At 41.6% G+C, this 15,452-nt stretch overlaps 1 protein-coding gene across 3 annotated transcripts; it reads left to right on the forward strand.

Moving 5' to 3' along the window:
- Positions 1-2,902: 2,902 nt before the first annotated feature.
- On the forward strand, positions 2,903-10,014 carry asb7 (ankyrin repeat and SOCS box containing 7). Of its 3 annotated transcripts, none has more exons than XM_044017811.1 (5): positions 2,903-3,132; positions 4,391-4,499; positions 5,067-5,278; positions 6,297-6,902; positions 7,949-10,014. In XM_044017811.1, the coding sequence occupies exons 2-5, from the start codon at positions 4,462-4,464 to the stop codon at positions 8,086-8,088; spliced, it is 996 nt and encodes a 331-aa protein (XP_043873746.1). In that variant the 5' UTR covers positions 2,903-3,132; positions 4,391-4,461; the 3' UTR covers positions 8,089-10,014. The 3 variants fall into 3 exon arrangements, with proteins under 3 accessions (XP_043873746.1, XP_043873748.1, XP_043873745.1); XM_044017813.1 differs by having other exon boundaries at positions 2,903-3,128; positions 5,025-5,278; XM_044017810.1 differs by having other exon boundaries at positions 2,903-3,128.
- The last annotated feature ends 5,438 nt before the right edge of the window (positions 10,015-15,452 follow it).

Consider the following 15,452-nt stretch of genomic DNA (forward strand, 5'->3'; position numbering starts at 1 on the left):
GAATGGTTGTGAATGTGAGAGTTAGGGTTTGTGAATGTGAGAGTGAATGGTTGTGAATGTGAGAGTGAATGATTGTGAATGTGAGAGTGAATGATCAGAATGTGAGAGTGAATGAATGTGAGTGTGAATGTTTGTGAATGTGAGTGTTAGGGTTTGTGAATGTGAGTGAATGGTTGTGAATGTGAGAGTGAATGATGTGGAATGTGATTGTGAATGTGAGTTGTGAGAATGAATGTGTGAATGTGTGTGAATGGTTGTGAATGTGTGAGTGAATGGTTGTGTGAATGTGTAAATGGTTGTGAATGTGTGAGTGTGAATGAAATGTAAGAGTATGGTTGTGAGTGTGAGAGTGAATGATTGTGAATGTGAGAATGGATGATTGTGAATGTGAGAGTGAATGATTGTGAATGTGTGTGTGAATGATTGTGAATGTGAGAGTGATTGGTTGTGAATGTGAGTGAATGATTGTGAATGTGAGAGTGAATGGTTGTGAATGTGTAAAATGGTGTGAATGTGAGAGTGAATGTGAGTGTGAATGGTTGTGAATGTAAGAGTAAATGGTTGTGAGAGTGAATGATTGTGAATGAGAATGGATGATTGTGAATGTGAGAATGATTGTGAAAGTGTGTGTGAATGGTTGTGAATGTGAGAGTGAATGATTGTGGATGTGAGAGTGAATGGTTGTGAATGTGAGTGTGAATGGTTGTGAATGTGAGAATGAATGATTGTGAATGTGTGTGAATGGTTGTGAATGTGAGAGTGAATGGTTGTGAATGTGTGTAAATGGTTGTGAATGTGAGAGTGAATGTGAGTGTGAATGGTTGTGAATGTAAGAGTAAATGGTTGTGAGTGTGAGAGTGAATGATTGTGAATGTGAGAATGGATGATTGTGAATGTGAGAATGAATGATTGTGAATGTGTGTGTGTGAATGTGAATGTGAGAGTGATTGGTTGTGAATGTGAGAGTGAATGATTGTGAATGTGAGAGTGAATGGTTGTGAATGTGAGTGTGAATGGTTGTGAATGTGAGTGTGAATGGCTGTGAATGTGAGAGTGAATGCTTGTGAATTGTTGTTTGTCTCTGTGAACCTGCAGTCATCAGACACCTGTGTGGAGTCAAAGAAGTGCTGGTCATTAAAGGTGACATAGAATGCTTGTATCACACATATATGTTAGTTATGGAGGTCTACTTACATATATTAACTTGTTTTCATGGTCACATATATGTTAGTTATGGAGGTCTACTTACATATATTAACTTGTTTTCATGATTAAAAACCTCCTAGTCGCTGCAAACGAGCCGATCAAAATATCTCCTCACTGACGCTCTCGTCAGCCGCGCTGTTTCAGACCAAAACCACACCCCTAGAATGTGGCCTGTATTGTGATTGGCCAGCCAACGAGAGCTTTCCCACTGTCCTGTGATTGGCCAGGTACCTGGAAGTGACGTAATAGATAGGCCAGCTCTCAGATACACAGCTCCCCCTCTGGCACACGGTGGATGCTCTGCATCTCAGCAGCTACAACTAGAGTAGTTCTTCTTCTTCTGCGGTTGAATGTACGCAACCGGATGTGCCGGACTAGTGCCCGCACCAGGAGGCGCTACGGTGGTGAGAGGAGTGGTGAGGATTTTTGATGACGACATCAAATTAAGGAAGTGTCGATCCGCTTCGCAGAGCCCAGGAAAACAATACAACACTATTTTCTCAGCAGTGGCTGAACTGTTTGTTCTGAATCTTTAGGGTTTCATAAACGAGGTCATGACGCAGATACACACACACAAACGCAGCGTTAATTGGAGCTTCCGGTCTATGTGGGCTTTAAGTTATTAACCGCTCACCTCAAAGTAAACAGGAGGTTTTTCAGAATGTGAGGTGATGAACACATGATAGGTCATCAGACAGCAGGTGTTTGTTCAGTGTTTTAGCCTCATCCACACATCTTTCTGTGAACTGCAGGTTCACCTGAGTCTTCTTCTTGATGTTGTTCTTCATGGTGTGGTTCTTCATGATGTTGTTCTTCAAGATGTTGTTCTTCGTGGTGTGGTTCTTCATGGTGTGGATCTTCATGATGTGGTTCTTCATGGTGTGGTTCTTCATGGTGTGGATCTTCATTATGTGGTTCTTCATGGTGTGGTTCTTCACTGTTCTCTTCATGACCTTCATAATGAGTGAGGTGAGAGCCACATGTCAGAGGTCATCACTGTGGAGTGATTCCACAGCTGCTGGACTGTGAGCTCTAGAACAGGAGATAAAACATGCCCTCTAGCTGCACTGCACAGTACTGCAGGACCCGGACAATCTGTGGAGATTCTGTTATGGAACATGTGACCATCATACCTATGATAACTTCACCTGGTACCATTTAACCTGCTGAATGTGGCACCTGCAGTAACAATAATAATGATAATAATAACAGCAATAATAATGCATTTATATTGGTGTGTTTTAACACAGCCAAGGACTTGTCAACAAACAAAATACAACACAACAACAAATGTTTCTGTCTTACAGAGACTTGAGATAATGTACGTTGTGATTTAGTGTGATACAAATAAAATGAAACTGAGTTGAGTTGATCCTGACGGGATCCTCATAAATGTCCAGTTGTGTTTGTGTGTTTGTTTTATGTTATTTTGTGGGTGTGTAAATAACTGTTTAAATGATGGGAATAATAAGGATAAGAATAAACATAATAATGATACCAGTAATAATAATGATGATGATGATGATGATGATGATGAAATGTTGTTAAATAGTTCGGTAAACAACCTTTTTGATTCCTCCGGTAAATACTTCAAGACAGTAGGTGGCGGTAGTGCTCATTAACGCAGGAATACCGTAAAGAAGAAGAAGAAGCGGAAGTGACAAAGCTTTTATTGTGAAAGGTGTGATGGGCGGAAGTGTCGTTGTTGTTGTCTCTCTCACACACAGAGAGTTTGTGTGTGTTTAAAAGAGTGATTTAAAAGATGCTCCGCGCGCCACAAACACACATTTAAACGTTTGTTTTCGTCACGCGGATGTTTAAGAGTTTGACGGAAGCGGACAAACATGAGAGAGACGCCGCTGTCACGTGTGTTGTCTTCTGGAAACTGATTGGTTGAGCGCAGCAGCGTCGGCTCCTCGTCTGTGAGTGTGTACAATCTTTGTTTTACTTTAAACTTGTTGTTTTTGGGGGTAAAAGCGTCACAGTGAAGTTCCGACACGTTTAAACTCCGAGTATTCGTTGTTTGTGTGAAAGTGACGGCGCGAAAATGCAGTTTAAACCTCAACATTAGCTTAGCCAGGCGAACGCTAGTGAGTATGTTAGCCTGTTAGCTAACAGGCTAGTGAACATAAATACAAACACATTCTGATTTAAATCAATAATTGAAATGTTATCGCGTTCTGTGTAAAGTGTGAAACCGCGTTTTAATCACATGAACAGGTGTGTTTCACCTGTGACTGCTGAACTTTAATCACTGCGAGCTTTGCTTTGTTTTATTTGTGTTAGCAAATAAAGGCTTTTTCTATTGTCCACTGGATTTTCATCAAACCGCTTAGACCCGAGTTCATTCATTCATTCATTCATTCATTCATTCATTCATGATTTTCAACTCATGTAAACTGTGTGTGTGAGTCTCCAGGTCCGGGTATTAAAGCGTTGTTGATGCAGCACTTTGTCTTAAGTGTAAAGTTCGTGTATTTAATGATGAATAATAAATAATCACATCATTATATTTAAGTAAAGACAGGGAAATTAAGCTGTTCGTGAGTCTTAACTGCACGTGGATGTGCTGTTAAACCACATGTGTATGTTTTCAATTCCACTTTGTTTATTCTGATTGTAGCAATTACATTTTTAAAGTAATATTAAACACATGAAGGAGGAAGTTAAACTGTTACAATGTGGCTGAAAAAACTGATGCGCAAGAAAAAGTCAATAAAAAAGTGAGTAATTCACAGTTTGAACTAATAATAAAAAGTATGGACAGAGATGTTCTCAGAAACACAATGAATGTATATAATTATTTTATATAAGTTCAGGCACAACATGTGGATTATAGAGACGGACTAATTTAAAATAAATATTTATTCAAAGTTAAAGTTTGTGTGTAATACATAATTAAAACAAAATAAATCACTCAGATATATCGACTGCACTAAGTAATAATGATAAAAAAAACCTGAGCGTTCACTCCATCTTTAATCGTGTTATAATTTGACCTTTTTCATTTCATTTGAACTGTCTATTATTTTTCTGTATAAAGATGTCTTCAGTCTGTTGTTGGTAAATAATGGACAGGTGAATGTAATCTTTAGTTGCAGCTCTGCTGCGATGTCTGATGTTTTCAGAAATGACAGACTGTTGTGTTTAGCTGTGAATGACTGTGGTGTTGTTTGTGTTGCAGGATAACTGCTGCAGACAGAGTGAGACCGAGTGCAGACGGTGCAGCTGTACAACGACAGGTGCAGCTTCGATATGACTAAGAGAAGCCCGTCTTATCAGCTTGTCAAAAGGTAAAAAGGCTTTTATTTGAGAGTTGTCACTGTCACAGTGAGAAGTTCACATATTTAAGAAAATAAGTCCCAGCACATGCAGATTTGGGCTTTAGACAGAGTGGACATTCTAATTTGACCATAGGTGTGCATGTGAGAGTGGACAGTTGATCAATTCACACTCATTCACTTTGCATCACTCATTCACATGCTTGTGCACAGGAGCAGTTTGGAGTTCAGTTCAGTGCTCAGTGTCTTTTCCCAGTGACTCATGAGCTTGTAGACTCACAGAGCCTGGGATCGAACCCCAACCTGAGTCTTCACTGCATTCTTTTGTCTTTGCTGTTTTCACTGATGACAGTTGTGTCTAAAGCGTCTGAGTGCGTCAATACTGTCAAACTTCTATATTATTTATATGTGTGTCTGAGTGATCAGTGGTGAGGTGTGACAGACAGACAGACAGACAGGCAGGCAGGCAGGCAGGCAGGCAGGAGACTCTTTGTTCTGCCGTGAACACAGAATGTATTGACTGGTTTTTCCTAACAGCGGTTAGGTACAGATCAACATTCCCATTCCGACATGTGACAGGATGCTGAACCATCACTGCAGAAGGAACCCGGAGCTTCACGATGAGCTGCAGATCCAGGCTGCGGTGGCAGCCGGAGACGTGTGCACGGTCAGGAGAATGCTGGAGCAGGGATATTCGCCCAAAGTCCGCGACGCCAACGGCTGGACGCTGCTCCACTTCTCTGCCGCCAAAGGAAAAGAGAGATGTGTGCGAGTCTTTCTGGAACACGGAGGTCAGTTTCTGTCCCTCTGGCTGCTGAAGCCTTACTTCATCTGGTGGTTCTCACTGTTAACACTAGAGGGCATTATTGCACTGAATAAGACGGCCTTTCATTCACTTCTGTGTGAGTTGAAAACCTTTTAGTTTATTGTGTTCGAATATTATAATGTTAGAGTTCAAAGAGGTGAACATTTGTTAACTTAAGAAATTAGAAAATATTCACATTTAAGAAGCTGAAAAATGACAGAAAGTAGAAAATATTCACATTTGAGAAGTTGAAAAATGACAGAAAGTAGAAAATATTCACATTTAAGAAGCTGAAAAAATGACAGAAAGTAGAAAATATTCACATTTAAGAAGCTGAAAAATGACAGAAAGTAGAAAATATTCACAATTAAGAAGCTGAAAAATGACAGAAAAGTGGTAAAATGTTCACATTTGAGGAAGAAAACATTGCAGAAAGTAGAAAATATTCATATTTAAGAAGCTGAAAAATGACAGAAAGTAGAAAATGTTCACATTTGAGAAGCTGAAAAATACAAAGTAGAAATGTTCACATTTAAACTGAAAAATGACAGAAAGTAAAAGAAAATATTCACATTTAAGGCTGAAAAAGACAGAAAGTAGAAAATATTCACATTTGAAGCTGAAAAATGACAGAAAGTAGAAAATATTCACATTTAAGAAGCTGAAAAACCACAGAAAGTAAATATTCACATTTAGAAGCTGAAATGAAATGAGCTGAAAAATGACACAAAGTAGAAAATATTCACATTTAAGAAGCTGAAAAATGACAGAAAGTAGAAAATATTCACATTTAAGAAGCTGAAAAATGACAGAAAGTAGAAAATATTCACATTTAAGAAGCTGAAAAATGACAGAAAGTAGAAAATATTCACATTCAAGAAGCTGAAAAATTACAGAAAGTAGAAAATATTCACATTTAAGAAGCTGAAAAAGAATTATTAAAATAAAAACACTCCTCCTGTGTTTGACTCTTTGTCTTAAACTCCTCCCCCTTGTGTCCACAGCTGACCCCACAGTGAAGGACTTCATCGGCGGCTTCACAGCTCTTCACTACGCCGCCATGCACGGTAGAGCACGCATCGCCCGCCTCATGCTGGAGTCCGAGTTTCGCAGCGACATCATAAACGCTAAAAGCAACGACGGCTGGACGCCGCTGCACGTGGCCGCACACTACGGCCGCGACACCTTCGTACGCCTCCTCCTCGAGTTCAGGGCCGAGGTGGACCCACTAAGCGACAAGGGCACCACACCGCTGCAGCTGGCCATTATTCGTGAGCGCTCCAGCTGCGTGCGGATCCTCCTGGACCACAGTGCCAACATCGACATTCAGAACGGCTTCCTGCTGCGCTACGCCGTCATCAAAGGGAACCACTCGTACTGCCGCATGTTCCTGCAGAGGGGGGCGGACACCAACTTGGGCCGTCTGGAGGACGGTCAGACGCCGCTGCATCTGTCCGCACTCAGAGACGATGTTCTATGCGCACAGATGCTCTACACGTACGGAGCCGACACCAACTCCAGAAACTACGAGGGACAAACGCCTGTGGACATTTCTGCTGGCATGTCAGGACTCAGCCGACCCTGTCTGGACTTCCTCCAGGAGGTCACCAGTAAGTCTCACCCTCTCACCCCGTCACCACACACTCTCAGCCCGTCACCCTCTCACCACACTCTCACCCCGTCACCACACACTCTCACCCGTCACCCTGTCACCACACACTCTCACCCTCTCACCACACACTCACACCCTGTCACCCTCTCACCTCACTCTCACCGTCACCACACTCTCACCCCGTCATCCCTCTCACCACCTCTCACCCTTTCACCACACACTCACCCTGTCACCACACTCTCACCCTGTCACCACACTCTCACCCTGTCACTCACCCTTATTTTGGAACTTAAGGATATTTTTGAGGACGTTTTTTTTTCACGTGGTTGCCGTGACGTCCGTCTCTGACCAATCAGCTGATGTTGGTATGAAGAGTTTGAAGTGGGCGGGGCTTAAGCAGAGAGAGTATGAGTAGGGTTTCCGATTGTTGGCGGGGGAACAACGGTCACATTCCTCTGTCTTTGATATCAAAGAGGCGAGTCACATGACACCTCCAGCACCTGGATTAACGGCTGCCATCAAAGACTCGTCCCTCGCTGAGTGACAGACGCCGCCGGCTCTTTTCTGCCGCTCACACAAAAGCTTTGAGAGCCACAGCTGTGACGTCCACGTCGTCATGACGACAGCGTTGACTTTCATTTGAATAAAGTGCAGAAAGTTTGTTTTCCTGATGTAATCTTCATGAATGACGCTGGAAACCGAGGCCTTAATGTTTCCATTTTGTCAATTTTATACGTCCGGTTTTTCCCCTTTAGGGGGCGCCACAGATCCTCTGCCTCCGTCTTGTCCTCTTGTGTTTCACCCGCTGTCCCCTGTCCTCTGCACGTGTCCAAAGCTGTCCGCCTGACTTGTCCCTGGTTCACAGCTGTCTGTCACTTTTTGTTTGAACTTTAAATTTATTTTCATCGTGGGAATAAAAGGTTGCATGTTTGTTTGCTACAGCGAGGACAACATCCTGTCCACGGGGACACTGTCCTCTGTCCTCGACTAAGTGGTTAAATCCAAATTGTGAGACTGTGTTTGACCGAGTCTTTGTTTTTCCAGGACACCCTCGGACCCTGCAGGACTTGTGTCGGATAAAGACCCGTCAGTGCATCGGCCTCCAGAGTCTGAAGCTGCTGGACGATCTGCCCGTCGCTAAAGTCATGAAAGACTATTTAAAACACAAGTTTGACAACGTGTGAAGAGGGAGACGTTGTAACGCCCCCTGCTGTCAGGAATGAAGACTATGCAATCGTCAGGTCTGTAGTCAAACGCTGAGCGACAGTCTGTCCGCGTCTCTTTGTCCAGTTTAACGTCTTCACTCGTCGAAGGAGAATCAACTGTCATCTAATCTGGTTTCATTTAATCTGGTTCATCTTCACTGCTGAAGATAAAATGACGTGGAAACTGAGAAACTTCACACAAGTCATCGCAGCGCCCCCTGCTGCTGAGAGCCAGCCTCTGACTCTCTGCGTCACATGATCATGGAAACAGTCAGTCATGCTCAATGACTTTAACATCAGCACCAGGGGTTTGGACTCAGATTTCAGGCTGAAATGATGAGAGATCATCAGAATGTTCTTCCTGCTGCTGATTGGTCGGATCCAGACATCAACAGGAAGCTCGGTGTGAATGAGTGAGTTTTATTAAAGTGCTTGCTGATTAAATCACATGATAGTTTTTATTCTCGAGGCTGAAACTTTCACCCGTTCATCGATCCCGTCGTGTTTGTCGTTTTTAAAGCACATGTCATCATGAACATTTGAAGTGAGTGAATTCATGTTCACTCATTAACTCACTGTGTTTTTTTATCTCTGAGTAAGTGTGTGTGTGTGTTGTCTGACACACACACACAGTCAGTGTAAATATGTACAACAGATATTTTTGTAGATTTATTTAAGCCTTGATCTCTGCTCTTCTTAACGTATTTAAAGTTTGGATATAATATAAGGATCTGTTTGTTGTGACTTTATTGTTGTTGTTTTTGTTTGTGTGGTGAGTTCAAAGACTTCACAGCTGACTCTGAAACATTCTGGCAATTATAAATAGACGTTTAAATCCTGTTTTACTTTGTTTTCAAATCACAAATATTCCCGTGCGTTAAAGCCTTAAATCAGATTATTTTCACCCTCACTGTTTACAATAAATATGAATTTGAATAAGACGAGCAACAAAATGAATTATGGGAGAAAAGTAAAAACAAAAATTTGAAGCCATTTGTTTTTAATCTTCATTTTTTCAGACCTGGTCATTTAAAAAAAAACAATTTTTATATGATTTCATTTGAACTCTTCAAGTGTTTCCTTTTTCAAACGCAGTTACACAACGTTGTACGTTAAATATGCAGGATTTTCCATGTGCTACATGATTTACTCTGGAGGAAAAACACAGATTAGTCTTTTACTCCCTCTCAGCACCTTGAGGCCAAAAATGTCCCGTTCATATTAACTGTGAATTGATGAGGGTTTTTTTTGTTTTTTTTTACCTTAAATTAATCTTTACATTAGTCCTGATTATTATAACAATGTAAGTTACTGGAAGTAAACAGGCTTCCACTGGACAACAACACTGCCACCTGCTGGATTACTGTGGAAATGACATATATACCAAATGGGAAAATGGGTCAAAGTGGAAAAAAAAAAGGTTTGACACTTAATGTACGTCAGAGGAAGAACGGAACTATTTTTTAGACAATGTGTGAAGTCACTATTTTAAAAAAATCACTACTCTGAAGTTGCACGAGGGTGTTTTCAGTTCATGTTTCCTTTGACCTTTGACCTTCAGGTCGAGGAAAGTGAAAGTGTGAAGATCGTCTTCTCGTCTGCGTCCGTTTGTCACGTTGTCAGGGTTATGAATGCTGAGTCATTTGAACGTCACTTTTACTTTGAGTCTGATTCATTTAAAAAATCTCTGTGTGCGTGTGTGAGGGAATTTGTGTACGTGTGTGTGTGTGTTTTATAGTGTGTGTGTGTGTGTGTCAGTCGGTTCCTCAGCAGACATTGGTCGTCAGGGAAACACGTCACACATGGTCTCATGTGACCAATCACGCGAGTCTTCCTCACCGCTAACTACTGAATGTACAGAATATGCAGATTTTCAAACGTGTAAATAAACTGAAGTTAATGTTTCTGCTGATTCACCTCTTCCTGTGTGTGTGTGTTTGCCCAGGTATTACTAATGTTGTGGGGACCTAAACCTGTTTACAGTCACATTATGGGGACTTGTCTTCCTTGTGGGGACAAAAATCAGGTCCTCATGATATAAATGACTACATTTTAAGGTTAGTGTTAGGATTAGGATTAGGCCAGTAGTAATTGTGGTTAAGGTTAGCGTAAATCTCCAGGAAATGAATTTAAGTCAATGCAATGTCCCCTCAAGTCATGAATGTTGAACGTGTGTGTGTGTGTGCGCTTTACAAAAGTGAGATAAAGATGAGATCATGTGACGTAGATGTTTTTATGTGTGACTCGTTGATGAGTCATTATTCATACGTTCACTGTGTCGTTGCAGGATGAATGAAACATAAATTTGTCCTCCAGGAAACGAGGAGACATTCCAGCAGCTGACATCGTCTCATTTCCTCCGTCCTCTGTCAAGGAACTCTTTATCTTCCTGCTCGCTTCAGGAGACAAGTGTGTGTGTGTGTGTGTGTGTGTGTGTGTGTGCGAGTGAGCGAGTGAGACCGAACAAAGACACTCTTTCTGACCACCTGTTAGCATTAGCCACTGTTCTGTCTCTGTCTCTGTCTCTGACTTTGTCTCTGACTCTGTCTCTGTCTCTGTCTCCTGTCCCTGTCTCTGACTCTATCTCTGTCTCTGTCTCTGTCTCTGACTCTGTCTCTGTCTCTGTCTCCCCCTGTCTCTGACTCTATCTCTGTCTCTGTCTCTGACTCTGTCTCTGTCTCTGTCTCTCCTGTCTCTGACTCTATCTCTGTCTCTGTCTCTGTCTCTGTCTCCGTCCCTGTCTCTGACTCTATCTCTGTCTCTGTCTCTGACTCTCTCTGTCTCTGACTCTATATCTGCCTCCTCTGTCTCTGTCCCTCAGGGTCTGTTGTGTCTCAGATCCTTGAACCCTTGAACTCTTGACTTTTTCAAATGTTAATGAAGTTTAAAAATAAACTTCCTGATTTTAATGAGGTTTAAAAACTCAAGAGCTTCAGACTTTTCAAAGTTTCCTGTCAGTGAAGCAGAGGCTGATGTAACAGACTTAAATAAATGCAACTCAAAATAATGACGAGATATGCAAATAGAACATCACAAGGTAAATATGTAACAACCGACAATGCTGAAGAAATGAAAATAAATCAAAGACGTTTGTAAACATAATATGATAAAAAATGATCATTCTCAGAATGAAGCTGTTACACAGACGTCTGTGAACCACTCACTCTCCCACACCAAAGTCCAGGAGCTGCTGCTCCTCTGCTGCCTCGTGTGGTCACTTTGTGTCACTGACGTCAATCTGAACGTGAAGAGACAAAATAAGACATTTGAACTCAAATAACCACTGAACAAACGTGAAAAATCCCAGAGTCTCACAGACGAGCTCCAGGTTTCTACACAAGACTGTGTTGATTCGGCATGTTACTGTGTGTGTGTGTGTGTGTGTGTGTGTGTGTGTGTACATGTTATCAATTTAAAAAACTGTGAAATTATCTGAATGTCTACACTGTAAAAAACAAACAGTTTTCAGTAGAAAACTGTCTTCTCTGACAAACCTATTTAAACAGGGTAGAGCGCCCCCTGTCCTGAAGACTGTGTATGATGACAGTACCCATAATGCATTGTCCCACTTCAGGTGTATTCTGTGTTTTTTCCACAGCTCTGGACTGACTCAAACATGACATTGTAGACTATCATGACCTCTCAGGTTTTGCTGAGTCATGACTTCTCTGAAAGCTCTTCTCTGCTCGCTGATCTGAGCAAAGTGACGAGTTTCACGCTGAGGTTTCGTCTTTTCTACGTCCACTGATGATGATCTACATGTGATGACACCATCTGTGTCTGAGCTTCTTCTCTTTCATTCTGTCAGTGAATGAATGTGCAAATTGGTGTGATGTGAAAAACAAAGGTTTCCGTTTCACGTTGAAACAGCCAGGAGTCACAATCATGAAAACTCTGTGTATGTGTGTGTGTGTGTGTGTGTGAACCAGCTGGTTCTCTTAAACCTGGTCAAATATAACCCTCAACATACTCAACATGACCCGGTTATTTATTTTATTTACTGTATTTCATGTTAATTGTTCATGCACTTTTCCAAAATGCCTTGTTTGTTATTGTACATTAAAAAACGTCAACAACAGAGTTACAGACAAATCAACCAATCAAAAAATGATTTGTGGCGATGTGGCACCGCCCCCTCCCATCACCAACCAATCAGTGTAAGTAATTCTTCGTGTACGGGGCAGCAGGGGCACGCGGACACTCACGGCTTTAAAAAAGTAAAATGGCGCTGGTGCCGATTCACTGTGGATTCTGTTTTCTAGACTCAGTTTTTAAGATAAAAACATGTTTTACGACAGACAGAGGACAGACAGAGGATAGACAGGATAGACAGAGGACAGGTGAATGATGAGGACACTTTTCGGAAGCTAGCTACATCTAGCTGTTAGCCGCGGTGTTAGCGACAGCAGCTAACTAGCAGCTAATCGACGTTTGCTGTTTGTGTGTGCAGTTTTAGGAACAGCGGGGATTGACGTTTAAAAGGACACAACGACGGAATGATTGTTTTAAACCGCAGCAGAGAAACAACAGCGAGAAGCAGCTTAACTTCATCCTAGTTCGTCCTAAAGATCCATGAAGTGACAGGTGAGTCCTGCTGTTTTATCAAAGATAATTGTCACATTTGCTGCTGTGGGATAAATTACCTCATTTACGTCTGATATATTTGTTATGTAGAACTGGTTGTTGGTGATGAGTGTGGTTTCAGACTGTGGTGTTGACAGTGTTGTCTCAACACCACTGTCGACAGTGTTGTCCACAGTGTTGTCGACAGTGTTGTCCACAGTGTTGTTGACAGTGTTGTCGACAGTGGTGTTTACAGTGTTGTCGACAGTGTTGTTTACAGTGTTGTTGACAGTGTTGTTGACAGTGTTGTCAGTGTTGTCCAGAGTGTGCTGACAGTGTTGTCCATAGTGTTGTTGACAGTGTTGTTGACAGTGTTGTCAGTGTTGTCCACAGTGTTGTTGTCTGACAGTGTTGTCCACAGTGTTGTGTTGACTAAAGTTTACAGTGTTGTCGACAGTGTTGGAAAGCAGTGTTGCCTACAGTGTTGCGACAGGTGTTTACAGTGTTGCGCCAGTGTGTCGACAGTGGTGTTTGCAGTGTTCGGTGTTTACAGTGTGGCATGTTGTTGACAGTGTTGTCGACAGTGTCAGTGTTATTACAGTGGTTGCCACAGTGTTGTCCACAGTGTTGTTGTGTTTGTAGCGTTCGACAGTTGTTTGACAGTGTTGTTGACAGTGTTGAGTGTTGTTGTTACAGTGTTGTCGACAGTGTTGTTGACGGTGTTGCTGACAGTGTTGTGCAGTGTTGTTGTTGTTGACAGTGTTGTTGTGTTGTGTGATGTGTTGTGACAGTGTGACAGTGTTGTGTGACAGTGTGTTGACAGTGTGTTGCAGTGTTGACAGCTGACAGTGTTGTGAAGTGGTTGTGTTGACAGTGGTGTTGACAGTTGTTGTTGTTGAAGTGTGTGACAGTGTTGTCTGACAGTTGTTGTCGACATGTTTGTTGACAGTGTTGTTGTTGTTGACAGTGTTTTGACGTGGTGTTGTGACAGTGGTGTTGACAGTGTTGACAGTGTTGTGACAGTGTTGACTGTTGTTGTTGTTGAGTGTTGTCAGGTGTTGACAGTGGTGTGACAGTTTGTGACAGTGTTGTTGACAGTGTTGTTGACAGTGTTGTTGACAGTGGTGTTTACAGTGGTGTTGACAGTGTGTTGACAGTGTTGTTGTTGTTGTTGTACAGTGTTGTGTGTTGTTGTGGACAGTGTTGTTGACAGTGGTGTTGACAGTGGTGTTGTTGTTGACAGTGGTGTTGACAGTGTTGTTTACAGTGTGTTTACAGTGTTGTTGACAGTGTTGTTGACAGTGTTGTTGACAGTCAGAATGTCAGAATGACAGCAAATCAAATGATTGATTTGCTGTCACCTGCATTCACTTACTGTAATAGGGGTCCTCGTCTCCATTGAATTGATTGATTTGCTAAAATGATTCTAGATAAATAACAACTTTTTTTTACAATCAATAGATCTGTCATATGATTATTTCCTATAGAATAATAACCAACATTGCATTTCTCCATGTAATAATCCACCATCAATTGTATGATAAATGTGATGAGTCATGTAAAATACGTTGATTAAATGTAGCCTATTATTATCAAAAATGTAGGCAAGGCAACTTTATATAGCACATTTTAGCACAAGGTGATTCAAAGTGCTTTACATAAAATAAAATGAAAATACAACAATTCAACATACAGCATGTGGGACAAAATACAGAAGTAGCACAAATACAGCATGTAAAAATGACAGGCTTAAATGAAAATGATATCAATTCTATACAATTGGCCATGCAGGAAATAAATGAAAGCTATCCCATCGATTTGCACAACAATCAGTTGATAAATGTGATGAATATCACTTTCTAACGTTACTACTCGGGCTGCCAAAAGATAAAATATGGAGAATTTACATAAATTGCAGTGAAACAATAATGCTATTTTAATGATGTTCATATGAATGTTACTTATTAGTGCTGTCTTTTTGTTCTTTGGGGATTTTCCTTTTAATTTTAGGGATTTGGTTGCATTAATAGGTCCACATAATTGATTAGTTTAAAACAAAAACCATCAAGAAATCAATTGGTAGATTATTGTCTCCATATATTTTGTCCCTTTGATGGAGGATTTATATAACATGATGATGCTGAAATACTTCATTTTCTTTGTCACTTACACATTCAGCCTGTCGGCAATATTCTGCCTCGCTTTATTGATTGCTGCAGTATTGCCCTTCTTTGGGATTATGTGGCTGTAATCCACATATACCTCCGTGAGGAGGGTTTGCTCCACTGAGGAGAACATCTCTGCACACTCTTTTTTTCCCTTGCTTGTCGGTATTTTTCACGCTCGACTAGAATGGGCTTTTTATTTTCCCTGTGGGCGTGCACAAGTTGAGGCTGAACAGGTGAGGCTTGACTAAGCGTCAGGTGGAGCCAGCTGATTTCACTTGATGGAACAACTTGGAGCTCGATTGGGAAGTGGAGCTTAGTCAAGCTTCAAGCTTACACCTAAGTCTGGCAATTCTTAGCTACGTTGATGGAACACCCCCCAGCTGAGGCTCCATGCTTGCTATGAAACAGAAACCAAGCTTCTGTCTGAGTTCGGCTCTTTTTATCCCGATATTTTTGCAACAAGTGGAGGAGCAGTGCGTTCTCATCACGCTCTGAAAGGAGCCTTTGTTTGGCCGTGAACACCTGGACAAGGTTATCTCAGCAGTTCCCTCTCTCTCTGTGCGTCCAACTGCAGCAGCATGATTCAAAGTGCAGGCAGATAATAGACAGGCT

This window comes from Solea senegalensis, unplaced genomic scaffold (genome assembly GCF_019176455.1).
Source record: "Solea senegalensis isolate Sse05_10M unplaced genomic scaffold, IFAPA_SoseM_1 scf7180000015857, whole genome shotgun sequence".
Lineage (NCBI taxonomy): Eukaryota > Metazoa > Chordata > Actinopteri > Pleuronectiformes > Soleidae > Solea > Solea senegalensis.

Bases quoted from the DNA above. Each gene is read 5' to 3' on its own strand.
- asb7 (XM_044017811.1), top strand. From the start codon at position 4,462: ATGACTAAGAGAAGCCCGTCTTATCAGCTTGTCAAAAG. The intron at 5,279-6,296 runs GTCAGTTTCTGT...TTGTGTCCACAG, and splicing joins AGTCTTTCTGGAACACGGAG to CTGACCCCACAGTGAAGGAC. The intron at 6,903-7,948 runs GTAAGTCTCACC...TTGTTTTTCCAG, and splicing joins CTTCCTCCAGGAGGTCACCA to GACACCCTCGGACCCTGCAG.